This window comes from Gigantopelta aegis, chromosome 9, assembly GCF_016097555.1.
Source record: "Gigantopelta aegis isolate Gae_Host chromosome 9, Gae_host_genome, whole genome shotgun sequence".
Lineage (NCBI taxonomy): Eukaryota > Metazoa > Mollusca > Gastropoda > Neomphalida > Peltospiridae > Gigantopelta > Gigantopelta aegis.
In genome coordinates, this window is record NC_054707.1 from 60,054,646 (window position 1) to 60,082,145 (window position 27,500).

Here is a 27,500-nt window from a genome sequence, read left to right on the forward strand (position 1 = left end):
CATACTGAAACACAAACACACACACACACATACACAGAAACACACACACACACACACACACACACACACGCACGCACGCACACACACACACACACACACACACACACACATAACTTCAGTTATGACCTGCGCCACCAAACCTAATAATCAGCTTTTGCAGCTTGTAGGTACTGGATTTGCGCATAAAGGTAGGCCCTATATTCTCACGGTGTGACTTCTAGAAACGACGTGTATGGCGTTATTATGTGCTGTAAGATTACACCCTGTATGATTATACGTCGTAGTGTGGATTACTGCAGGCGCGACAGAACACAAGGAAGCAGATGGTTTTAACAGATTAATGATTAATATCTGATGCCGCTGATTTCTCCATTGTGGCGTTTTGCCATGAGCTAACCCGATTACGTATTATGATATTTGGGCCGGAGGGGAATGGGTCGTTTCTAATATATGTGTTTGCATAATGCAATGTATGCGTCAACGAGCACAAAGGACATCTATGTAAGCAACTGGAATTAAACTGTACTATATAACTCATGTGACCCAGTTTTAGTACATTACAACACAAATATAAAGTTGATAAACACATTACAAAGGTATCAATGGTGTGATCTGTCGTTTTGCTTTTTATTTCTTTTCTATTCTTTTCTGTTCAGTTATGTATAATATCCGTTCAATACAGGGCAGCACCGGGGCGGTATTTAGCGAGGGACAGGGAGTGGCTTTATATATGTATTGGAAAATAAATCTATTTTAGTTTATATTAGTCTTTTTGTCCATATCGAATACAGATACCTTATGTTACTGGGGCCTAATTCTGTTTTACTGCCCTCCTCTTAGGTCATTATTTTGCTTTAGGTAGGTCTACGTGCCATGGACTTTGAATAGAAACCAATCTAATGGCCAACTGATATAAATAACAAATACTATTTCCTTGTCTTTTTTTGTTGTTGTTTATTTGTTTGTTTATTTATTTAATTTGTATTTATATATTTATATATTTATTTATTTATATATTTTGTATTTATATATTTACATATTTATATATTTCAGTTAACGTGGAGAGAATGAGACAGCTAAGAATCAAAACTGTTTGTTTGATCTCTTGAATGACTATGACGAAAGCTGTCGAGCAAGTGATTGACATTATTGTCAAGCCGACAAACAGACGGTCGGACAAGGAAATACAGGCAGTGATACCATGGCTACGCAGACGCACCCAGATGTTTCAATGTTTGGAATCAGGTAATAAATGTTTGTTTTTGATTAAAGACACCACTAGAGCACATTGATTTATGAATCATCGGCTATTGGATGTCAAACATTTGGTAATTTTGACATAGTCACAGAGAGAAAATCCGCTACATTTTTCCATTAGTAGCAAGGGATATTTTATATGCACCATCCCACAGACAGGAGAGCACATACCACGGTCTTTGATATACCAGTCATGGTTCACTGGCTGGAACAAGAAATAAGGAATGAGGTAACAGTAAGAATACTGTGTGGACAGTCATATGATTATCTTAATAATCGCTTTATGTCATCCACGACATGAAGTATTCCATGGAATTCTTAATTAAAGCTCCAATATCTTGTATGGTTTTAATATTTAATATTTAGAATACATCATTAAGATTTATTTTTGGTATCCTGTGAAGATGAAATCTAATTCAGTTTTTGCCGTTTCGACCCTCTGGGGATGGGACGCGTTTGTTTCATGTTGTACATGTATTATGAAATGGCAACGAGACTTGTTGTTTTGCATCAAGTTGAAGTTTGTTTTGTTAAACGACACCACTAGAGCACATTGATTTACTAATCATTAGCTACTGGATGTCAAGCATTTGATAATTCTGACATATAGTCTCAGAGGAAACCGCTACTTTTTTCTTCCATTACCAGCAAGGGATCTATCATATGCTCTTTCCCACAGGCAGGGCAACACATACCACAGCCTTTGATACACCATTGATTGGGACGGAAAAACACAATGAGAGAATGGATCTCCCAAAGGGGTTCGATCGTATGATCAGAGCACCCTAGGCGAAATATTTACCCGGCAGCTAGATCTCGCCTTCTGTTTTGCATCAAGTATAGAGGCGAATGGGCTTTTTTTGTTTAGAGTGGTGGTGTAAAAAAACAAAGGCACCTGCAGTATTCCAAAGTACGCATTTAAACATACATTAGATATGCAGTGCAGGGCGAGCTAGGTAGTACATAGCAAGTCGAGGTGTTGCAGTGAGGGCAGGACGGTGTAGGGCAGAGCGATGTAGTGCATGACAAGTCAAGGTGGTGCAGTGAGGGCAGGACAGTGTAGGGCAGGGCGAGGCGATGTAGTGCATGACAAGTCGGGGTGTTGCAGTGAGGGCAGGACAGTGTAGGGCAGAGCGATGTAGTGCATGACAAGTCGAGGTGTTGCAGCGAGGGCAGGACAGTGTAGGGCAGAGCGATGTAGTGCATGACAAGTCGAGGTGTTGCAGCGAGGGCAGGACAGTGTAGGGCAGAGCGATGTAGTGCATGACAAGTCGAGGTGGTGCAGTGAGGACAGGACGGTGTAGGGCAGAGCGATGTAGTGCATGACAAGTCGAGGTGGTGCAGTGAGGACAGGACGGTGTAGGGCAGAGCGATGTAGTGCATGACAAGTCGAGGTGGTGCAGTGAGGGCAGGACGGTGTAGGGCAGAGCGATGTAGTGCATGACAAGTCGAGGTGGTGCAGTGAGGGCAGGACGGTGTAGGGCAGAGCGATGTAGTGCATGACAAGTCGAGGTGGTGCAGTGAGGGCAGGACGGTGTAGGGCAGAGCGATGTAGTGCATGACAAGTCGAGGTGGTGCAGTGAGGGCAGGACGGTGTAGGGCAGAGCGATGTAGTGCATGACAAGTCGAGGTGGTGCAGTGAGGACAGGACGGTGTAGGGCAGAGCGATGTAGTGCATGACAAGTCGAGGTGGTGCAGTGAGGACAGGACGGTGTAGGGCAGAGCGATGTAGTGCATGTCAAGTCAAGGTGGTGCAGTGAGGGCAGGACGGTGTAGGGCAGAGCGATGTAGTGCATGACAAGTCGAGGTGGTGCAGTGAGGACAGGACGGTGTAGGGCAGAGCGATGTAGTGCATGACAAGTCGAGGTGGTGCAGTGAGGACAGGACGGTGTAGGGCAGAGCGATGTAGTGCATGTCAAGTCAAGGTGGTGCAGTGAGGGCAGGACAGTGTAGGGCAGAGCGATGTAGTGCATGACAAGTCGGGGTGTTGCAGTGAGGGCAGGACAGTGTAGGGCATAGCGATGTAGTGCATGACAAGTCGAGGTGTTGAAGCGAGGGCAGGACAGTGTAGGGCAGAGCGATGTAGTGCATGACAAGTCGAGGTGGTGCAGTGAGGACAGGACGGTGTAGGGCAGAGCGATGTAGTGCATGGCAAGTCGAGGTGTTGCAGTGAGGGCAGGACGGTGTAGGGCAGAGCGATGTAGTGCATGACAAGTCAAGGTGATGCAGTGAGGGCAGGACAGTGTAGGGCAGGGCGAGGCGATGTAGTGCATGACAAGTCAAGGTGGTGCAGTGAGGGCAGGACGGTGTAGGACAGAGCGATGTAGTGCATGACAAGTCAAGGTGGTGCAGTGAGGGCAGGACAGTGTAGGACAGAGCGATGTAGTGCATGACAAGTCAAGGTGGTGCAGTGAGGGCAGGACGGTGTAGGGCAGAGCGATGTAGTGCATAACAAGTCGAGGTGTTGCAGTGAGGGCAGGACAGTGTAGGGCAGAGCGATGTAGTGCATGACAAGTCGAGGTGGTGCAGTGAGGGCAGGACAGTGTAGGCAGAGCGATGTAGTGCATGACAAGTCAAGGTGGTGCAGTGAGGGCAGGACGGTGTAGGGCAGAGCGATGTAGTGCATGACAAGTCGAGGTGTTGCAGTGAGGGCAGGACAGTGTAGGGCAGAGCGATGTAGTGCATGACAAGTCGAGGTGGTGCAGTGAGGGCAGGACAGTGTAGGCAGAGCGATGTAGTGCATGACAAGTCAAGGTGGTGCAGTGAGGGCAGGACGGTGTAGGGCAGAGCGATGTAGTGCATGACAAGCCAAGGTGGTGCAGTGAGGACAGGACGGTGTAGGAGAGAGCGATGTAGTGCATGACAAGTCAAGGTGGTGCAGTGAGGGCAGGACGATGTAGGGTAGAGCGATGCAGTGCATGACAAGTCGAGGTGGTGCAGTGAAGGCAGGACGGTGTAGGGCAGAGCGATGTAGTGCATGGCAAGTCAAGGTGGTGCAGTGAGGGCAGGACAGTGTAGGGCAGGGCGAGACGATGTAATGCATGACAAGTCGAGGTGGTGCAGTGAGGGCAGGACGGTGTAGGGCAGAGCGATGTAGTGCATGGCAAGTCGAGGTGGTGCAGTGAGGGCAGGACGGTGTAGGGCAGAGCGATGTAGTGCATGGCAAGTCGAGGTGTTACAGTGAGGGCAAGACAATGTAGGGCAGGACGAGGCGATGTAGTGCATGGCAAGTCGAGGTGGTGCAGTGAGAGCAGGACGGTGTAGGGCAGAGCGATGTAGTGCATGACAAGTCGAGGTGTTGCAGTGAGGGCAGGACGGTGTAGGGCAGAGCGATGTGGTGCATGACAAGTCGAGGTGTTGCAGTGAGGGCAGGACGGTGTAGGGCAGAGCGATGTGGTGCATGACAAGTCGAGGTGTTGCAGTGAGGGCAGGACGGTGTAGGGCAGAGCGATGTAGTGCATGGCAAGTCGAGGTGGTGCAGTGAGGACAGGACGGTGTAGGGCAGAGCGATGTAGTGCATGGCAAGTCGAGGTGGTGCAGTGAGAGCAGGACGGTGTAGGGCAGAGCGATGTGGTGCATGACAAGTCGATGTGTTGCAGTGAGGGCAGGACGGTGTAGGGGAGAGCGATGTAGTGCATGGCAAGTCGAGGTGGTGCAGTGAGGGCAGGACGGTGTAGGGCAGAGCGAGGCGATGTAGTGCATGACAAGTCAAGGTGCTGCAGTGAGGGCAAGACGGTGTAAAGCAGAGCGATGTGGTGCATGGCAAGTCGAGGTGGTGCAGTGAGGGCAGGACGGTGTAGGGCAGGACAGTTTAGGACAGGACAGTTTTTGACATGGCGATGTAGTGCATGGCAATGTAGGACAGTAAAGGGCCGGGCAAGGCAGGGTAGTGGAAGAAAATTTGCTTAATAATACCCAGAACGTTATTATTCAGTTACTGCTAGGAAATAAAAATGATCAGCTGTGTGTTCAGAACTACGTGTCTTATGATGGGAGTCGATCCCGCGACCTATTGACACTCATGATGACCTATACCAGTGTTGTAAATTCATCTCCACTGCGCGTTGAAGTCATATGATAATACTGTATTATGATACACGTGTATATCAGTGTTTCCAGACCAGTAACAACTGACACACCTTCTAAAGACTGTTGTCATTCAGTACTGGAGAAGTGTTTTCAAGCAGAATTCCAGACTGTTAGCTACGTGTGGCTATTTGAATTTCAACAGTGGCTGTGCTATCTGTCAGTATAATCTGTAATGGTGGGGGACAATGTTTGACATTCATTAACTCTGGGTGTGATCTTCAATAACATTCCACAGTAAACACTTCTTTGTATTATCAGACCCATACCTTAAAGATATTTTTTCTTGCCCTTGAATAACGATCTATTTAATACACACCCTGTAACATAATAATGAACGAATGCATAAGTTATTGTATTCAAAGGGATCGCCTATCAAGAGCCCCCTCCCCCTCTCCTCACCGAAATTGTTTTGATTTCTACGTTTTGCACAGCATACGAACGTGAATATGATTTGTGATTGGACAATAAAATAATTAAACGTTATATTATACACCTGATCATTAATTAAGCACCACCTATGGCTTATACTTCGTAAGTTAAAGGAACATTCCTGAGTTTGCTGCAATTTTTAAGATATTATCTACTAACAAAGACTTTTTAACGATTGTAATTATATGTGTTTCTGATCGTTCTAATATTAGTACTGGGTTAAATATCATTGTATTTCCTAAAATATTTTTTTTTCGTACGTACGAAATTATTTGAAGACAAAATCCAGTTTTTTTTTTTTCACAAATATTAAGACGATCAGAAACACATTGAATATACAGACACTGATATTCTAAACAAGAAAATATATTTAATATGTAAGTTTAATCGTAGAAGTCTTACAATAGCAGCATACAGGTGCGTCAGGTTTAATACAGGTGCGGACAATTATTACAATATGTAACAACTCTCAATAGCAGGTTTATACAGGTGCGGACAATTATTACAATATGTAACAACTCTCAATAGCAGGTTTATACAGGTGCGGAATTATTACAATATGTAACCACTCTATTACAATATGTAAAAACTCTCAATAGCAGGTTTATACAGGTAGCAATTATTACAATATGTAAAAACTCCCAATAGCAGGTTTATACAGGTGCGGACAATTATTACAATATGTAACAACTCTCAATAGCAGGTTTATACAGGTGCGGACAATTATTACAATATGTAAAAACTCTCAATAGCAGGTTTATACAGGTGCGGACAATTATTACAATATGTAAAAACTCTCAATAGCAGGTTTATACAGGTGCGGACAATTATTACAATATGTAACAACTCTCAATAGCAGGTTTATACAGGTGCGGACAATTATTACAATATGTAAAAACTCTCAATAGCAGGTTTATACAGGTGCGGACAATTATTACAATATGTAAAAACTCTCAATAGCAGGTTTATACAGGTGCGGACAATTATTACAATATGTAACAACTCTCAATAGCAGGTTTATACAGGTGCGGACAATTATTACAATATGTAACAACTCTCAATAGCAGGTTTATACAGGTGCGGACAATTATTACAATATGTAAAAACTCTCAATAGCAGGTTTATACAGGTGCGGACAATTATTACAATATGTAACAACTCTCAATAGCAGGTTTATACAGGTGCGGACAATTATTACAATATGTAACAACTCTCAATAGCAGGTTTATACAGGTGCGGACAATTATTACAATATGTAACAACTCTCAATAGCAGGTTTATACAGGTGCGGACAATTATTACAATATGTAACAACTCTCAATAGCAGGTTTATACAGGTACGGACAATTATTACAATATGTAACAACTCTCAATAGCAGGTTTATACAGGTGCGGACAATTATTACAATATGTAACAACTCTCAATAGCAGGTTTACAATATGTACAGGTATTACGGACAATTATTACAATATGTAACAACTCTCAATAGCAGGTTTATACAGGTGCGGACAATTATTACAATAGCAGGTTTATACAGGTGCGGACAATTATTACAATATGTAACAACTCTCAATAGCAGGTTTATACAGGTGCGGACAATTATTACAATATGTAAAAACTCTCAATAGCAGGTTTATACAGGTGCGGACAATTATTACAATATGTAACAACTCTCAATAGCAGGTTTATACAGGTGCGGACAATTATTACAATATGTAAAAACTCTCAATAGCAGGTTTATACAGGTGCGGACAATTATTACAATATGTGCGGACAATTATTACAATATGTAAAAACTCTCAATAGCAGGTTTATACAGGTGCGGACAATTATTACAATATGTAACAACTCCCAATAGCAGGTTGATACAGGTACGGACAATTGTTACAATATGTAAAAACTCCCAATAGCAGGTTTGTACAGGTAGACCTGATACGGACAATTATTACAATATGTAACAACTCTCAATAGCAGGTTTATACAGGTGCGGACAATTATTACAATATGTAACAACTCCCAATAGCAGGTTTATACAGGTGCGGACAATTATTACAATATGTAACAACTCTCAATAGCAGGTTTATACAGGTGCGGACAATTATTACAATATGTAAAAACTCTCAATAGCAGGTTTATACAGGTACGGACAATTACTTGTAAACGCCTTTTTGGCTACAGTACAATTCAGGTGGTACGTAATTAATTTCCATGTGTATATAAATTATGCTATTTCTTCAGAAATTTCAGAGAGGAGAGATAGGTGACGTCATCCCCCTCCATCCCTGTAGATGAATATGTTCTTACGAATGCATTAACGGATGTCTAACGACACCCCAGCACAAAACATACATCTGCTGTTGGGTGTCAAAATGTTTCCCACATGCAAATTAACTGTCATTGCATAATATAAAATATGTACTTTCAGATGTGCTGATGGATATCATTCGTCATTGCCACTACCAGATGGCAGCACCAGACGAGATTATCATCCGCCAGGGAGAGCAAGGCGATTGGTTAGTTCACACAGTTTACGTTTTTTGTCTGAACGACGTTTATACTGCCTAACCGGCCTCGGTGGCGCAGTGGTTAAGCCATCGGACTACAGGCTGGTAGGTACAGGGTTCACAGTCCGGTACCGGATCCAACCCTGAGCGAGTTTTAAGGACTCAGTGGGTAGGTGTAAGGCCACTACACCCTCTTCTCTCTCATTAACCACTAACCAACTAACAACTAACCCACTGTCCCGAACAGACAGCCCAGATAGCTGAGGTGTGTACCCAGGACAGCGTGTTTGAACCTTAATTGGATATAAGCATGAAAATAAGTTGAAATGAATGAATGTCCTGACTTCTCTCCCCCTAACGACTAACCCACTGTCCTGGACAGGCAGTCCAGATAGCTGAAGTGTGTGTGTGTCCAGGACAGCGTGCATGAACCTTAATTGGATATAAGCACGAAACTAAGTTGAAATAAATGAATATACTGCCTAAGCTACGTTTCAGTTAGTAATGATTTCCATTAGTTCTAAAAACAGATGTGAACAGTTACTAAATTCGACGATGATCGAAAAGTCCTCGCCATAACTTGTCCATCAGCGTTTACAGAGCGCTGAAACAGCGCTGCCAGTGCGTTGTGAGCAAACCCCGCAAAAATGGTATAAATGCGTCCCAATCATTGTCACCCTCGTGTATTTCCCCGACCTCATCATGGCTGTTGTACGCCAGCAAGCCGGGCTACTCTTTGCCTACATGCACGTCCAGCAGGTCCAGGAGGATGGAAACGTTGTGCACCTCATTCAGGGACGGAGGCGGGTCCAAAGCGCATAGGAGGGCCTGGGTACGGCAGAGGCTGGAAGTCGGCAGGAGGTTGCAGTATGGTCACTATCATCGGCTCATGCCTGAGCTGCGGTATGGAGACCCCGCCAGTTACGTCAATTTCCTTCGTGTGCCACCCGACATGTTCGATGAGCTTCGTCGGTCTTGCATAATCGTGTCATGCACACGGTTCCTTCCTAGTTAGGCCGATAACTTTTTGATCACCTTTCGTATAATGATATACCACAAGACAAATGATGCCACTTTAAGGCTTACTAGCACTTTGCTGATTGTTTTTGTTTTAACCTGTACATTACAATTTATGTTACTGTTATATGGTACGAGCACATTAAGCGATGCCAATAATAAAGAAATATTTACTTATGTTCAAATATATATATAAAAAAACCCTCATCGTTTTGATTAATAAAGTATTATTTAAATTTCCAAAAGGATTATTTGTAAATGTGATAGCGAATTTAACTGCACGTGATGTACTATTTTTGTAATCTTTTGTATCATATTTGTTTTTCTTTCCTTTACATTCTTTTACAATACATTTCCTTACACTGGTTATCATTGAATGCATACATGTAGTTTATATTTACAGCTATGTAATATAGGTCGCCATGTATATTGTACGAATATAGAAGAGGGCCTCGTAAGTTGTCAAACTTGTGCCCAATTCTTTTGTTCTTTGTACAATAAAATATGTTTGCAATCAATTACAATTTATTTGCGTTCAGGTACTTTTGTCAACACGCTCTGTTGACTATGAATGACAGTGTCATTAAAATATATCGTTAACGTTTTACAATTTTGACAGCTGTCAATAAAATGTACTGATACACTGATAATATATGATCGATTTTTTTTAGTGGATTTTCATTTCTGTAGCCACACTTGACCAAGATTCTCACGCTGAATTGCACGCTTTTAATATCCCAGCCCCCTTGAAGGTAGTCCACCCCTGCGGACAGATAGTCCAGAAGCTGAAGTATATGTCTAGGATCACATGTTTGAGTCTTAATAGGATATAACCATGACAAAATATAATACTTGTTACGGTTTTTTAAAACTAGACAATACGACTTATGAAAAGACACAAGGAGAATAACTCTTGTTTACTATTGTATTATGTATTACACAGTTCCGTCCCTTGATGAATTTGTGTTGTTTTTTTCTCCTCATTTTGTGGGTCTTTAATGATCACCCATAAAATACAAATCCTGGAGTATAATCTCAGAATTTCCGATTGACATGGTGACAGCTAACCATTAAACCAGTGTCCTGGACAGACAGCCCAGATAGTTGAGGTGTGTGCCCATGACAGCGTGCTTGAATCGTGATTAAACAGAAGCACTAAAATCGAGTTAGAATCAAGTGAAATGACAAACACGTCCAGCGTGACTTCAGAACTGAAAATACGACTTATGAAAGAAAGAAACAAGTGAGAATAACGACGCACTCAATTGTATTTTATTACACGGTTCCGTCCCTTGAGAATATGGTTAAGGACCACACTTTTTTTTAGAGGAAACCCGCTGTCACCCATAAAATACAAATTTTACGACAGGCAGTAAGGGATCTTTTATTTGCGCTTCCCATTGGCATGGTAGCAGCAAACCATGGCCTTTGTTGAACCAGTTATGGATCACTGGTCGGTGCAGTGGTTTACAGATACCCATGAGGTGTTGCGGAGCACTCACTCAGGGTTTTGAGTCGGTATCTGGATTAAAAATTCCATGCCTCGACTGGGATCCGAACCCAGTACCTACCAGCCTGTAGACCGATGGCCTGCCACGACGCCAACGAGGCCGGTGGTCTAATGATTTATTTGATTAAACATCATATCGTATTTATCGTCATAACTAAATGTGGCAAGATAGATGTAATAAGACGTACGTACACGTATACATCTTAATTTCAGCATGTATATTTTGCTGGGTGGCAAGATATCTGTCTACATCGACTCCAGGCTGACGGGGGAGGAAGAAGGCAGCTCCCCCATCCCACCATCCCCTTACAAGGAGCGGAGAGGGGGACCGAGTCCGGAATGGGTGAGAAAGAGACGTCACATGGAGAGATCATCACTGGGGAGGTTCATCATCAGATGTGGTACGTGCTGTCTTTCTCAACAGCGTGTCAGCGTTGACAAATATCTTAGTCGAATATACGCATTTTCTTGTCTCCAGCTAAATAGAGAATGCTACTTGAGTGGCAGTTTGATGGTATCATACCATTTATTTAATAACCTGTTGTTTTAAAACGTATCTAACGACCAAAAACAAAGTTTACAATAATTTCAAACGTCTTTTCCAACTAAAACGTATTTACGGCCCAAGCGTTTTTAGTTGACTTTGTGTCACATTTTACATGTAATATATATTGTGAATAGATGTCAATACTATCTGTGGTTGGTAACGCATTATAAAATATACCATGTAAAATGCTGTTACAAAATGAAGATGATGAATAAAAAAAAAAAAAAAAAAAAAAAATCAGTTTAATGTTAACCTAAATACGTCGAGTAATCGATTTCGACTGTTTTTGTTTGTTTTTGTTTTTATTGGAAAGTATGGCAATAGCGACCTGAACAGGGTACAGCCGATATCTTAAGACAATAACCACTTATTTTATTTATCCAGCAAACCACATAAAACGAACAATTAATGAATCGTTTTATTTCACAACTTTACCGTTTTCCAGAGTAGTATGACCACACGTGTTGAACGCCTTGTCGTCTACAATATCTATACACCAAACAAAATAGTTCTTAAATAACAACAATTTATTTCTTATTTTTATAATAAAATTGTCTTCATTCGGTTTTTAAAAATCAAAACAAAGAACTGAAAATGAAAGAATAAGTAACTTGGAACAATACAGCATTCCTTGGCTGATCATAACTAAAGTAAAAGTACATACGTCCCAAAAAGCTACGTCAGTGACCGAAAATATAGAAATTTATCTAGTCATCATATCTTGACAAGACATATCATGATTGCAGGATAAAGTGCTATAGGTGATTGTACACTAGGCAATAACTTTTAAATGACCAGATCTAAAGAAGAAAAACTATTTCAAGCATGAAATTAACTTTAAGACAGAAATACTATACAACGTTGTAAGAGAACCAACTACATTTAACCTATTTGATAAATACTTCAATGTTTTCAGAACCGGGTGCGAATTTCGGCGAGGTGGCTCTGTTGAGTGAAGATCACATTCGTAATGCGTCCATAGTAACCGACAGAGACTGTGACTTTCTGGTTATAGATCGTGACCTCTTCAACAGATGTCTCAAGGTGAGGGTCATAGATGAAAGCGCGACTTGCTTTATTATTCTTAGCATTAATATACTATATCAGACCTTACCATGAAAAAACCCTGAGTGGAGTGATTAATTGCTCCCCTAACTTAGATAATGGCAAGCCATATTAGATATTATCATATTGATACCATATAAATGTATATGCTAAGGGGAGCTAAAATTAGGCCTACTCTCCTTGAACTAGTCTAAGGGGAGTGATTGGGAGGAAGAGTGATAGCCCTCAAACGTCGAGGCCTGCCTTATAATATCATCGTGAAATGTACTGCATAATTGTATCAGAGTTAAAGGGACATTCCTGAGTTTTCTGCAATGTTTAAGATGTTATCGACTAACAGATACTTTTTAACGATTGTAATTACATATCAAATATATTTTTCTGCATAAAATATTAGTGGCTGTATATTAAACGTATTTCTGGTCGTTCTAATATTTGTACTAGGTTAAATTTCATTTTATTTCCTAAAAAATAGATCAAACTCCAGTTTGGGCTTCTTACAAATATTGAGAGGACCAGAAACACATTGAATATACAAACACTGATATTCTAAACAAGAAAATATATTTAATATGTAAGTTTAATCGTAAAACTATTTTATTAGTCAGAAACATCTTACAATGCAGCAAACTCGGGAATGTCGCTTTAAAGCTTCCTCGAAATAATTATTTGTACAGTGCCGAGATGTGTATTTATTTTATTCGTTATTCATTTATTCATTGGGTTATTTTATCTTTTATTCATTTATTTGTTGCTTGCTTGCTTACTTTATTGATTGATTGATTTATTTTTAATAGTGGTCTAATTGTTTGTTTCAGTAATAAGTTATAAGCTAACACTTAAAGAGACTGGACTGGGTTTGCTGCCATTGTTTCCCACTAACGGATCCTTTTCAATGAGAAAAATGTATATATTCAATACATTTTGTTGTTTAGAATATCAGAGTTTGTGTATGCAATGTGTGTGATTATATGTATGTATGTATATGTATATGTATATGCATATGCATATGTATATGTATACACACACACACACACACACACACACACATGTGTATGTATGTGTATGTGTATGTGTATGTGTATGTGTGTATATATATATATATACTCTTCAAAAAAAGAAACGCAAAAGGGTACAAATGGGTTATAACTCCGATTTTATGTTTCCTACCGGTTCATGCTTTGTGAATATAAGGTCATTGCATGTCCCAAACACATTCCCACGGTTACATTCGATAAAACGCTACTACTGTACAATAAAGTTCCAAAATGTGAATATTCGCAAAAACGCAGCCACCTGCAAACCATGTCACCACTGCACGTGCGTTGTCTGCACGTGCAACATGAACACCGACAGTATAAAAGTGCAGGGTGTTCGCTTACCTGGCCTCTGTATCTGGCCGACAGTTGACAATCCAGGACATGTCACGTCTCAGTGAACCGCAGAGAAACAATGCCATCGGCCGACTAGACGCAGGCGAATCCAGAACGGCCGTTGCCAGGGCATTCCATGTGTCCCCAAGCACCATCTCCAGACTGTGGGACCGTTACCAGCAACATGGATCAACACGTGACCTCCCTAGATCCGGTCGACCACGGGTCACTACCCCCGGGCAGGACCGCTACATCCGGGTACGCCACCTTCGGGAACGATTGACTACTGCCACCTCCACAGCCGCAGCAATACCAGGTTTGCGCAGGATATCCGACCAGACCGTACGGAACCGCCTACGTGAGGTAGGAATTCGTGCCAGACATCCAGTTCGAGGTGTCATCTTAACACCACAACACCGTCGACCCCGACTGCAGTGGTGCCAGATTCATGGACAATGGCCTCAACTGCGATGGAGACAGGTGTGGTTCAATGACGAGTCCCGATTTCTGCTCCGACGTCATGATGGAAGATGTCGCGTGTATAGGCGTCGTGGTGAACGTTATGCGGCAAACTGCATGCAAGAAGTGGACAGATTCGGCGGGGGTAGTGTCATGGTGTGGGCAGCCATCTCACACACTGGCAGAACTGACCTGGTCCACGTGCAGGGCAACCTGAATGCACAGGGCTACATTGACCAGATCCTCCGGCCACACATCGTTCCAGTTATGGCCAACGCCAACGCAGTGTTCCAACATGACAACGCCAGGCCTCACACAGCACGTCTCACAACGGCTTTCCTACAGAACAACAACATTAATGTCCTTCCTTGGCCATCGATATCACCGGATTTGAACCCAATTGAGCATCTATGGGACGAGTTGGACCGACGCCTCCGACAGCGACAACCACAGCCCCAGACCCTGCCCGAGCTGGCAGCAGCCTTGCAGGCCGAGTGGGCCACCATCCCCCGGGACGTCATCCGTACTCTGGTTGCTTCAATGGGCAGGCGGTGCCAGGCAGTTGTCAACACACGCGGAGGCCACACCCGGTATTGACTCCAGATGACCTTGACCTTGGTGGTGTGTCCTATCACTTACTCACAATGGACTAGAGTGAATTGTGAACAATCCTGCAACATTTGGTAATTATCGGACTCACCATTCAATAATTAAATCAATTCTCCAAATGTTACGACAATGTGGTTTTGCATTTCTTCTTTTGAAGAGTATATATATATATATATATATATATATATATATGTGTGTGTGTGTGTGTGTGTGTGTGTGTGTGTGTGTGTGTGTGTGTGTGTGTGTGTGTGTGTGTATGTGTTTGTGTATGTATATGATCTACAATAAACGGTTACATAAATGTCGTATTTTCCCACGTAAACCTTATTGCCTGGGTCATAACAATACCTTGAAAACTTGCACACTACTGCTGTCACGTGGTGCTATGGACATAAATTGATATCAATCAACGTCAATGTCTTTGACATCGCTGGATATTATTAAGGTCGATTGTAATGCGATTACAATCATATTTAACGTTTGTTCAAAATCATAGTTTGTGGATAATAAATAAATTATAACATTCGCAGGAGTGCCATTGGAACTGTATGAAATTCGTTGGAGAATTGTTTTATACCGCTCTCTCTCGCTTGGAGAATAAAATAATTTCCAAACTCGTTTAATAAATATCCGTATAGCACTCCCACTCATGCAATAATCTCTCTCTCTCTCTCTCTCTCTCTCTCTCTCTCTCTCTCTCTCTCTCTCTCTCTCTCTCTCTCTCTCTCTCTCTCTCTCTCTCTCTCTCTCTCTCTCTCTATATATATATATATATATATATATAATTAGAAAATACAATGAAGTTTCAGCAATTATCAATATGAGGATAATCAGAAAGTCGTTGAATATACTGACATTGATGTTCACAAAAATGTATTCAATATTTAATTTTAACCAATAGAAAAGCTTTTAGTCGAAAACATTTTAACGACGGCAGCAAAATCAGAACACTCTCTTTAATTTGAATTAAGATATTAAAGGTTTCGTAAGTAATAGTTAGAGGACGAGTAACAATACTTTATCGGGTATAAAGGTAGTGTCGCACGAGACAAAGGCGAGGCGTTAGCCGAGCGTTTTCTCGTGCGACACTACCTTTATACGCCGATAAAGTATTGTTACTCGTCCTCTAACTGTCTTAGAGCAGAGCCAAAATCGTTATGACTGCACGTGCAGCAATACCGCTTATAAAGTGAATGTCTGAAGTACTTTATCGGGATATAAATGTACTTCACGTGACCAAATATGAAGTTCCCATTGGACTAGAAATTCAGCTGTGCTCTAACTTTTGTTTCTGATTTGTAGAATATTATATTGCTAATATAAAAATATATTAGGACCATTTTTATTACCTGTTGTGTTTGTTGAAATGCTAACATTATTGAAAACGTGAAGCTGCATTATCACCTCCACATTTAATAACGTGAGCTTTTTTTCTCTCCTTTTTTGTTGCTTTGTTATTTAGTTTTGTGGTTGTCGTTGGCTTTTTGTGGTTTGGTCAGACTATAATATATCTTCTCTGTCAACGTATCTATGGTCAACTGCCATGATTTAATAATCACCATTTTGTTTAATACACAATAGTTTAACACCCAATAGCCGATGTATTTTTCGTGTTGGGGTGTCGTTAAACATTCATTCATTCATTCATTCATGCATTCATTCATTTTGTTCAATACTGTCCATTAAACATCAGCGAAACATCCGGCCGGTTTTGATACTTTAATATTGAGCATAGTACATTATTAGTCTACAGTCAAAGAATCGTGCATATATTAAAAAAAAACCCAGCATTAATAATCATAATTTAAATTCATCTTGTATAATAATCTTTGTTTTGTATGGTTATTTTTAATTATTAAGTATTTTAAATATTTTAAATGTGTAAGAGCTACATTATACGTCGCCGATGTTACCACTAAAGGACAACGACTCGTTGTGGGTTGTGAATTCGTTTATTCTGGGCACATAAGCAACACACCCTTTCCAGCATTTCTTACTTGACCATAGAAAATCGCCAACTAATGCCAGAATTAAATGTCGGGCTGAACTAATTGCACGTGCACGTAATATGCACAATTCTTATACTGCTTGGCAGACAACTACATGTATATTATAGTTAAAACCCAAAATATATTTACACGTCAAAAATAAACATACTGCTACACACTCCCCCTGGTTCTGAAATGATGTCCTCGTCATACAAAACTATTACTTATTGATTATGATTGCTACAACTGCATCTATCATTTTCTCCGGTAATTTTGAAAATAAACCCCTCTCCCCAAAAGATTTTAAATATTTAGCCTTTTCCATCCATTCAAAAGTCTGAACATTTTATGACATTGCAAACTCTCCTGTTGTCATCCAATTTGGTTTACGCCTTTGTCTTGTAGGACGCAAATGTATATCTGAAACTCTAGAATCTACCGCAGCATCAGTTACTTCAGTAACTTGAAAATTAATATTTTCTCCCCCCCTCCACTTACTGTACATTCTCCTCCATACTTCTGTTTCGTCTATACTATTTTCCTCTGTCACTTTCTTCTACATTATTTCCTTCTATATCACTATCAACTATTTCCTGAGTTCTATTCATATCAGCTTCGTCAACTATCATAGTATCAAAAGGTAAAGTATTTTAAATAAGCACCTTAGACATTCTTAATTCGTGAAATTTGTTACAACGTAGTAAATAGTAAATTTCTGTGTCAGTCATGTTTGGATAAAAGGGGCAAAATCTTTCTTCTTTTGGAATTTGTTTTATTTTGATATCTTCCGGTTTCAATATTTAAATTATGTGAACTTATTCTTAGTTTTGTAATTGCAGAACGTTTTTTTTTTTGTGGGTGGCAAATCTAAAAAACTAGCTCTTATAAAAGTATTATTTTATAGGTTGCTACATATTGTCAACTTTGTATTGAGTGTCACTTTCATGTAAGATTTTTCTTTAAAATTATTTTTAAAAGTATTATTTAATTTTGTCGTCAAATATATTTTTGTTACTGTTAAGATTAATGTTTATGCATTTTGGTAGCTTCAAAAGATTGCCATACCATGATTAACAACCATTCATATAGTTATTTTGATTAGACATAAAAGCTATAACAAAATTGTATTAGATGGAAGTTGTTCAAGCCTTTGATAGTATCTAAACATGTATTTTGTAATTGTAGTACTTACCAGAGGACACCCAGTTTTATATCTACAAACAATAATACTACATTTTCCATGCACTTTTAGTATGTATTTTAAATATTTCAAATATACTTTTTCAAAACGAGTATTGTAATTAACAAATCAATTTTATAATTAGATATCTAAATTTCACTTCCATAAGTAAAATCAGTAATATCGTGGAGTCAAATAGCTTCAAAAATGTATTAACTGATAATTCTTTAAATTCTTTTAATTTTGATTCTTTAAGAAAACAGTGCCTTTAATGTGTTTTTTTACTTAAATTTCCTGATGCTAATTTCAGGTTTTCAGAATAATGTAATGTACATCCTAGATACTGAAATGAGTCTGTGACATGTAATATCACATTTCGCGAACACCTGACATCATGAGTGCATATCATCACGGCTGTATTTATTCCAATGAGTTCTGTCCTGTGTTATTTTTAATTTAGTAAACTAATAAGGAAGTGACAGTCCTCTCTGTCGAGGCCAAACATATTTATTGTCAAGTAAAGGATTTTATCTGGGGGTTTTGCTGTCCTATAGTCATAGCACTTGATAAAAGACTACATATCGTTCTGGTTGAGAAGTTGTTTGATCAGGATTATAACAGACAAGGGGTCTTGAAATCCTTCAAATGTTTTGTAAGGTAGACCCTCGGAGGCCATTTCACGATATGACGCATAACTGACTGAAATGATGTCTGATGTAATACCCTATTTTGACCTTGTACATGCCTTTTCATCTTTTTGGTGAAAATCCTGTACATTTTAACTATTGAATTTGGACTTATGGCTGTAGCCTGTACTCATGACGGTTGCCACTGGTGGGGCAGGATATGCTCGACTTTCGCGAATACCTGATATCATCATGATTTTTTTTTTACAGTAATTCATAAGTACATGCCATCATATATATTTCATTGGGCAGGTTTTGGGTTTTGTAAGCTAAATTTTGGGAGTAGCAGACCTGTTACGGGCGGTGCAAGAGGGGTGAAACATCTTGTTACGTATCTGTTAGAATAGTGGCTGACCTCCTAAGGACAAGTACCTGAGAGTGGATCATGGAAGCAATCACGACTTTGCCTAAAACTTCCTTTCGACTCTGTCTTGTGCAGAGATATGATTTTGATATCGGAATACGTTTTTTTGGTTCAGATTAATTGTGTACAAGTGATCTGTCCGAAGGTCTAAAAGCTGCTTGAAAAGGGTTAGAGAATTTTTTTAAATCAAGCTGTTATAATTATATGGTCTAGTTTGTGGTAATTATGTAAATAATTTCCCTAGACAGCTGAAAATACTTATACTTCTAGAATGTTCGCCACTGTTTGGGTCTCCTTTTCAAAAATTAAATACTAGTAGTATATTAGATAATTATTTATCCTTTACTTAGGACACTTTTAAAAAGTTAATGAGTGGTAAACATAGGAGTTCACGACCACATTTTAACATTTAATTACTAATCATATCAATACCGGCCTTTTTTTTTTTTTTTTTTTAACAAGAGTTCTTGCATAATATGGTTCTCAGTTGAAAGGTAGTTGACATTCGTCTACATTGTTATTGATGAAGTTGTCATGTGAATGAAGTCTAAATAGATCGCTCGTTGAGGCATTGAAATCTCCCATAATTGAAACTATTCCCTTTTAAGAAAAAATCATGATATCTTCAGAAAAAGACTGAATTTTGTTTTAGATTGAAAATACTTTGCTTTTCAGGTGACACATATATTATGCCTAGACAAATGGCACTTTTAAACTCAGTTTTCAGGAAGCATATATATTATGCCTAGAAAACATTGTTTTTATCTAACTTTACCCATATTGTATTTTGAGGTTTGTTTTAATATTGTTATACTGTTTGAAATTGATTATGAATATATAAAATAATTCCACGAAATCTTCGTACCTACATTTTTAAAGTTTCAGAAGGTATGTGGATTGTTTGATAATCTGTCACTGTTTGGTTTTCCAACTTTGTAACAAACCAAACGCTTATATTAGTGTTTCTAAAATCGGGTACTAAATATTTGTTATTATTTAAACCATTAATATTTCAACCACCAATTCTTAATATATATATATATATATATATATATATATATATATATATATATATATATATATATATATATATATATATATATATATATATATATATATATATAAATTGTTCTATTCAATAATGATAAATATAATTCCCAGAAAAGAATAAATGATTGAACTTTGAGATAATACAGTTTTACATAAATCATGTTGATAATTTAATTATGTTGTAAAAGAAATTGTTAAATAATAATAATAATAATAATAATAATAATAATAATAATAATAATAATATACTCAAGAATGCAACTTTAAGACATCGAATTTCTTTTATTTTGTTGTTTGTACGGTTTATACGTTTATTTTTGGATCTAAATGTTCCAGACATGAGTAGAATGCGCAGGTTCTATTTTGGTTTTAGATTGTAGACCTAACTTCTAACTTGGAATTCTAAACCGGCCTCGGTGGCGTCGTGGTTAGGCCATCGGTCAACAGGCTGGTAGGTACTAGGTTCGGATCCCAGTCGAGGCATGGGATTTTTAATCCAGATACCGACTCCAAACCCTGAGTGAGTGCTCCGCAAGGCTCAATGGGTAGGTGTAAACCACTTGCACCGACCAGTGATCCATAACTGGTTCAACAAAGGCCATGGTTTGTGCTATCCTGCCTGTGGGACGCGCAAATAAATGATCCTTTGCTGCTAATCGGAAAGAGTAGCCCATGAAATGGCGACAGGGGGTTTCCTCTCAAAATCTGTGTGGTCCTTAACCATATGTCTGGTGCCATATAACCGTAAATAAAATGTGTTGAGTGCGTCATTAAATAAAACATTTCTTTCTTTGGTATTCTAAATTCCGTCCATCTCAAACTTCACCTCCCAGTTCTTCCCTGGACATTCATTCACTGGCTACCCAGAGATTGGGCCCAGGGTGGACATGCCCAAATCTCTTGTGGTATATGGGCACGTCAGTAGAGTTCCACGGTCCACTGTCAGGTTTCCTTTTGATAATCTTGTCAACAACTTGGACCAGACCCTGCTATGATGTATTGTAACAGTCCATGTTTTGCTTATCAAAAACTGTTAGAGCTTTGACGAGGACAGTTAACTGGCAGCTTTGATCAAAACAGTAGTTCTGACATTTACTTTTATCACTGATCAAAATCTCTAAAAGCGAGCTATCTTTGACAAGTCGTTCGTCTCCAGCATATCTGAACACAAAGATTGATGATTTGCTAAGTACGCTCGATTTCCTCTATTGTAGTGAGATTGTCGATGGTTTCCATAGAGCCATATTATATGGTTGTCTCTCTGACAAAGAATGCAAATGAGCAACAAAACATGACATATGTCGATTTGACTTAAATAATGAACTATTATTAACACACTGAGATACAGTGATCTATATATAGCTGTGGCCGTGCATGCGTTTCAGAATAAATAAAGGTGTGCTGGATTAAATGCTTACCGTAAATGATCTACTGAACGCTCCGATTAAACAGCTACAGATGCCCTGTGTGAATAATTCTTTTACAAAGAAGTGGGTGGCGATACGTTCTAAATTCGTCTCATGAGCTATTTGCAGTAGATGTGATAAATGTTATATTGATAAAAAACCTAGGTTTATGATGTAGTTTAAAAATTAGCTTAATTCGCTTAACCAATTGTGAATAATAATATTAATAAATTAAAAAACAACCCATCAATAGCTGCAATCATAACATCTCGTCCCTCCCCTGCCCCCATTTAAATAAAGTGTGTGAATGTGTGGCCATTTAGAGCGCTGATTCCTAATCAAAGTCTGTCTTCTTTTGCCTTCATGAAAATAGGCAGGGATTGCCGAATCTGTTACTTTTAGGGTTTTTTGTTGGAACAACTTATTTGGTTGTCGAGTAGCCGTAAATTGTAAATATTTATTGGAATATTTTAAATATTTATTGGTATTATGGTACATATAGTGCTTGTGTCAATATTAAGGTATCTTCAACATTTCTAAAGCAAATTTCATGTCTCTAAGCCCCCTGCGCCCCAATAAACTGCCATACTTTACGCCTATGCTAAATATGACTTTGAAAATATAAACTGCTTTTTAAATCTTTAAACATAACTGCTAATTTATTTTGTCTTTATTTTAATTTTAACTTGATTATTCTGCTGGATGTAGTTAAAATTCACTCTGGGTGGAAACCGGTACCGGGATGCGAACCAAGTACCTACCAACCTTAAGTCCAATGGCTTAAGCGGAACACCCTCGATGCAGATTATTTTGTAGTTCGAAACATATTTATTGTTTAAAACAAACAAACCTGTGTTAATATTGACATCCGTCCTGTGTGGGATGGTGCATATAAAAGATCCCTTGCTACTAATGGAAAAATGTAGCGGGTTTCCTCTCTTAGACTGTATGTCAAAATTACCAAATGTTTGACATCCAATAGCCAATGATTAATAATCAATGTGCTCTAGTGGTGTCGTTAAACAAAACAAACTTATATTTATTTTTTATTGACAGCCAGTCCTTGAATATGCATGTCCACTCCACCCCGTCTCTGTTTTTTAAAAATTTATTATTAGTTATTTTTCTTTAAAGAAGACAATTCATGCATTGGTCAAAGCTGCGCGACAGTAGTATGACCAAGGCACGCTCGACTGGTCGCTGTGTTTTTATTGTTATTCTTGGAATGAAATTAAACGTTAAACGTCGTATAACAACACATTTGGAGTGTTCCGAGCCATTATCATTTTATGAATACACTATGCAGTTATTAGACGCGGACCATCTGTTAGCATTGTCCGGAGGATATGGGCGAGTAGAATAAAGGTGTTAAACGTGTACCTTTTTGTGTTTGTCGACGTTTTGTAAGCACACTGCGGTGGTATGTTTTATTTTCGATCAGGATGTGTCATAATTAGGATGGTTTTCGAACAGGTAGGTTAAATAGATATTGTTGATTAAAAAATGTCTTTATCATTTTCCATATCTTTCATTTTAGTAATGAGTAATGAATTTAGTGTTTACTTTTTGACTATAGGTATATTCTCAATAAAACAGGATATGTTTTGATGTACGCGTTAGCCAGTTTTCTTTATTCTTAGAAACTACGTATGATTTATTCGAAGAATTCTCACACAGGGACGAAGGACAGCTAGACTGTAGGAAGAAACCTAATTATTATTTTATATGAAGCATCCTCGAGTAACATATATGATGGAATTAATGGTTTGTAAATATTAAAGAATCGTATATTACTAAGTTAATTAATGAAACTATTGTAGTTACAAGTATCGGATTTTGTTATTTATGATAAATCATTCAATACTTAAAAACAATAGTAAAAAAGAACACATAAACATAATTAATTCAACAAATATGCTTGGCTGGAAAAATCAATTATACAACTATGATTGTGTCGCTGTGATCATCACGGTTCTTAATAATGATCGTTGTATTGTAAGATAGACACAACACACGGCTAGTTTACATACATCAGTTCCAAGTCTTTTTACAATTGTGTGGGACTCATTAGTGTTGTTGTCGGACAGTTTGTTACATGCGGCCATCATTGGGGCACTCGCTGTACTAATGCATTTGAGATTTGTCTACTTTCTGATGGATAAAACGGGTGATTTCTAAATTGTCTGAAAACATATTTTATATACTGATGGAAAGAAATAAGTGAACACATCGAATTGTAAACCAAATTTAATTCACAACTAGCGTAGTAATGTCTGTATTTCATACCAAGTTGTAATGTGGGACTGAATGTCTGTAGTGTTGACTGTGCTGCCTATATGTTCCCAGTCAACTTCTGACAGTATGAATTGATTTTTGATGCTTTCGTTTATTCTTGTTGTTATCTTTGTGATCATTTACTTCTTTCCATCAGTATATGTACATATACAAAAGGATTGGGCACAAGTTATCCAACTTACGAGGCCCTCTCCTAATTAAAAACATTAAATTGTACATCATTGGCTACTGCAGCTTTCTACAAATCAATCAATCAATCAATCAATCGAAGTAAGCGTTTGTGAAAGAAAAAGAAGAAGAAAAAAGAATTAATCATTTCAACCTATTTTCGTGCTTATATCCAATATGAGTTCAAGCACGCTGTCCTGGGCACACACACATCAGCTATCTGGGCTGTCTGTCCAGGACAGTGGGTTATTTGTTAGATGGTTAGTGTAGCTGCCTTACACCTACCCACTGAGCCCTTAAGAACTCGCTCTGGGTTGAAGCCGGTACCGGGCTGCGAACCCTGTACCTACCAGACTGGCTTAACCACGAGGCCACTGAGGCTGGTTAAAAGTAATCGATGGTTTAACAGTATTCATCATTAACCTTTTACCTTCTCAGACAGCCCAAAGTAATGTCCACAATTACATGAGGGATCTATAGAAAGACCACAACGATTTGTAGATACCTTTCTAGATATCTGCTATCTATAAATAACCAGGGGCCAGCGTACGTTTTTTTGAAAATGAAAAATGTCGATCAACATTTTTCATTTGGGGATGTACACTTTTAGGGGGGGGGGGGGGGGGGTCAAAAGCGTACGGTTTGTACGCTCGTAAAAATTTTGAAAATTATGGACGGCCCCTTAAACAAGTTAAAATACTTATGTTACCTACCAGTACAACAAAAGATTCCATTTAAACAAATTGTGTCAATATGTTACTTTGTTCTGTAAGGCTGTTAGGAAAGATTACAACAAAGCAAAATTTTACTACTTCAATTGAACGTGATAATGATGAATGAAAGAATATAAAAAAAAGTTTGTTTTGTCTAACGACACCACTAGAGCACATTAAATTTATTAGTCATCGACTATTGGATGTCAAACATTTGGTAATTTTGACAGTCTTAGAGAGGAAAGCTGCTACATTTGTCCATTAGTAGCATGGGATCTTTTATATGCACTATCCTACAGACAGGATAGCACATATCACGGCCTTTGATATACCAGCCGTGGTGCACTGGCTGGAACGAGAAATAGCCCAATGGGCCCATCGACGGGGATCGATCCCAAACTGACCGCGCATCAAGCCAGCGCTTTACGACTGCGGGTACGTCCCGCCCCTAAAAAAAAGAAGATAAAACAAAAGAGTTGAAGATATGATACACTACAAATAAAAAATGTAACATAAGAATAGTTAATACCAATAGTATACTAACATCAAAAGAGTTGAAGATATGATACACTACAAATAAAAAATGTAACATAAGGATAGTTAATACCAATAGTATACTAACATCAAAAGAGTTGAAGATATGATACACTACAAATAAAAAATGTAACATAAGAATAGTTAATACCAATAGTATACTAACATCAAAAGAGTTGAAGATATGATACACTACAAATAACAAATGTAACATAAGAATATTTAATACCAATAGTATACTAACATCAAAAGAGTTGAAGATATGATACACTACAAATAAAAAATGTAACATAAGGATAGTTAATACCAATAGTATACTAACATCAAAAGAGTTGAAGATATGATACACTACAAATAAAAAATGTAACATAAGAATAGTTAATATCAATAGTATACTAACATCAAAAGAATCACGAATATTAATTTAGTTTTCTTAAAGGGACATTCCTGAGTTTGCTGCAATTTTTAAGATGTTATCGACTAACAAAGACTTTTTAACGATTGTAATTACATATCAAATGTATTTTTCTGCATAAAATATTAGTGGCTATATATTAAACGTGTTTCTTATCGTTCTAATAGTTTTACTAGGTTAAATTTCATTTTATTTTCTAAAATATTTGTTCTTCGTACGTACGAAATCCAGTTTGGGCTTCTTATAAATATTGAGACGACCAGAAACACATTGAATATACAGACACTGATATTCGTAACAAGAAAATATATTTAATATGTAAGTTTAGTCGTAGAAATATTTTATTAGTCGGAAACATCTTACAATGCAGCAAACCCAGGAATGTCCCTTTAATTGATTTAAAACTGGTCCGTTTGAATTCCATTGATTTTTAGTGTTTGTTTAAAATATCAATATCTTGTAAACATTATAGACCCATTTTGACAGATATAATTTTATTATGAATTTTTAAAATTAAAAATAGACGTTTCTTTGTTTTTCGGTATAGATATAATATTATTGTAGGAATATACTGAAAGACATAAATCTATTCAAAGACAGTGTTCACTTAACTTCACTGTACGAGAAAAAAAGGACAGTAGTTGGAAAGGGTTACCCATGGTGATAAAGTTAAAAATATTAATAACATTGAAAACACAGATACAATTCCATTAGAGCACATTGATTTATTAATCATCGGTTATTGGATGTCAAACATTGGTAATTTTGACATATAGTCTTAGAAAGGAAACCCGCTACATTTTACCATTAGTAGTAAGGGATCTTTTATATGCCCATACCTGATAGCATATGGTTTTAAGTGAAAAAAAGTGTACTATCAATGTAAGATCTTAAATTCCTATTTTACTATGAGAACTTCTTCATTCAATGACTACATATATTAAAAATTAACTAACATACTTATCTTTTTAATTGAAATCAAATAAAAATGTCAAAAATATTAGACTATTCAATATCGTATCTGTGTGAAATACAAAACCACGGGTTGTCATTGTGACAACAACATAATTATCAATGAAAATATTCACACCATTTCACATCGGTAGGAAACAAATTAAAATGGTCGCAAGTCACTGGAAGATTAAAAAACCCACCAAAACATGACACATGTTAATTTCGTTTTCTGTTGAATTATTTTTAGAGTAGCGAAGAACGAGCATATAATGCGAAGAAGAGGTTCGTCAACAAACATCCGTTTTTCTGTCAGATGCCGCCCAAGTTCAAACGACTGCTGGAACTGAGTTTGCGCAAAGAGACGCACGCCTATGACGAAACGCTCATCCAGCAGGGGGAGCGCGTCAGCGGCCTGCATTTCATTATTAAGTAGGTCATGCCAACTTTCACTTTCGATTTCTTTTAGAAACATTGGCAAAACGAAAATTGCATTAAAGCTGGCTGTTTCAAAAATACTTCCACGTTGTTGTTAAAGAGAATAAAAGGAAACTTAAACTAAATTACTGTCAAAATCTACCAAGAAGACTTTTCTATGTATGTGAACGAAAAACAAAACATCTGTCGCGTAACATGATTGATTAGTGTCTCACAACGACTTCCCTAAATATAATAGCTATACTAAGACTCGAACCGCTGCTATGTGGCTTCAACAGAAATGTGTGCCAAATATATACGTAAATAAGCTCGGAATGCATTAGTCACAAACTGAAGTTTATGTTTTCGTAGCGTCTTAATCTTATTACATGGCAATATAAATTTTAAAACACCTAAATTAATCATTAAGTTTATCAAGTTTTAATAAGACACACGTCTGTTATTTTTTCCCT

General features: G+C 38.2%; 1 protein-coding gene across 1 annotated transcript in view; it reads left to right on the forward strand.

Annotated features, from left to right (window-relative positions):
- The window catches only part of LOC121381280, a 42,914-nt gene that overhangs the window by 6,674 nt on the left and 8,740 nt on the right, over positions 1–27,500 (forward strand). The window contains exons 2-6 of the mRNA XM_041510526.1: positions 1,054–1,245; positions 8,202–8,289; positions 11,021–11,208; positions 12,271–12,398; positions 26,861–27,042. Of these exons, the coding sequence (XP_041366460.1) occupies positions 1,110–1,245; positions 8,202–8,289; positions 11,021–11,208; positions 12,271–12,398; positions 26,861–27,042 (722 nt within the window). The 5' untranslated portion in view covers positions 1,054–1,109. The remainder of the gene's footprint in view (positions 1–1,053; positions 1,246–8,201; positions 8,290–11,020; positions 11,209–12,270; positions 12,399–26,860; positions 27,043–27,500) is intronic.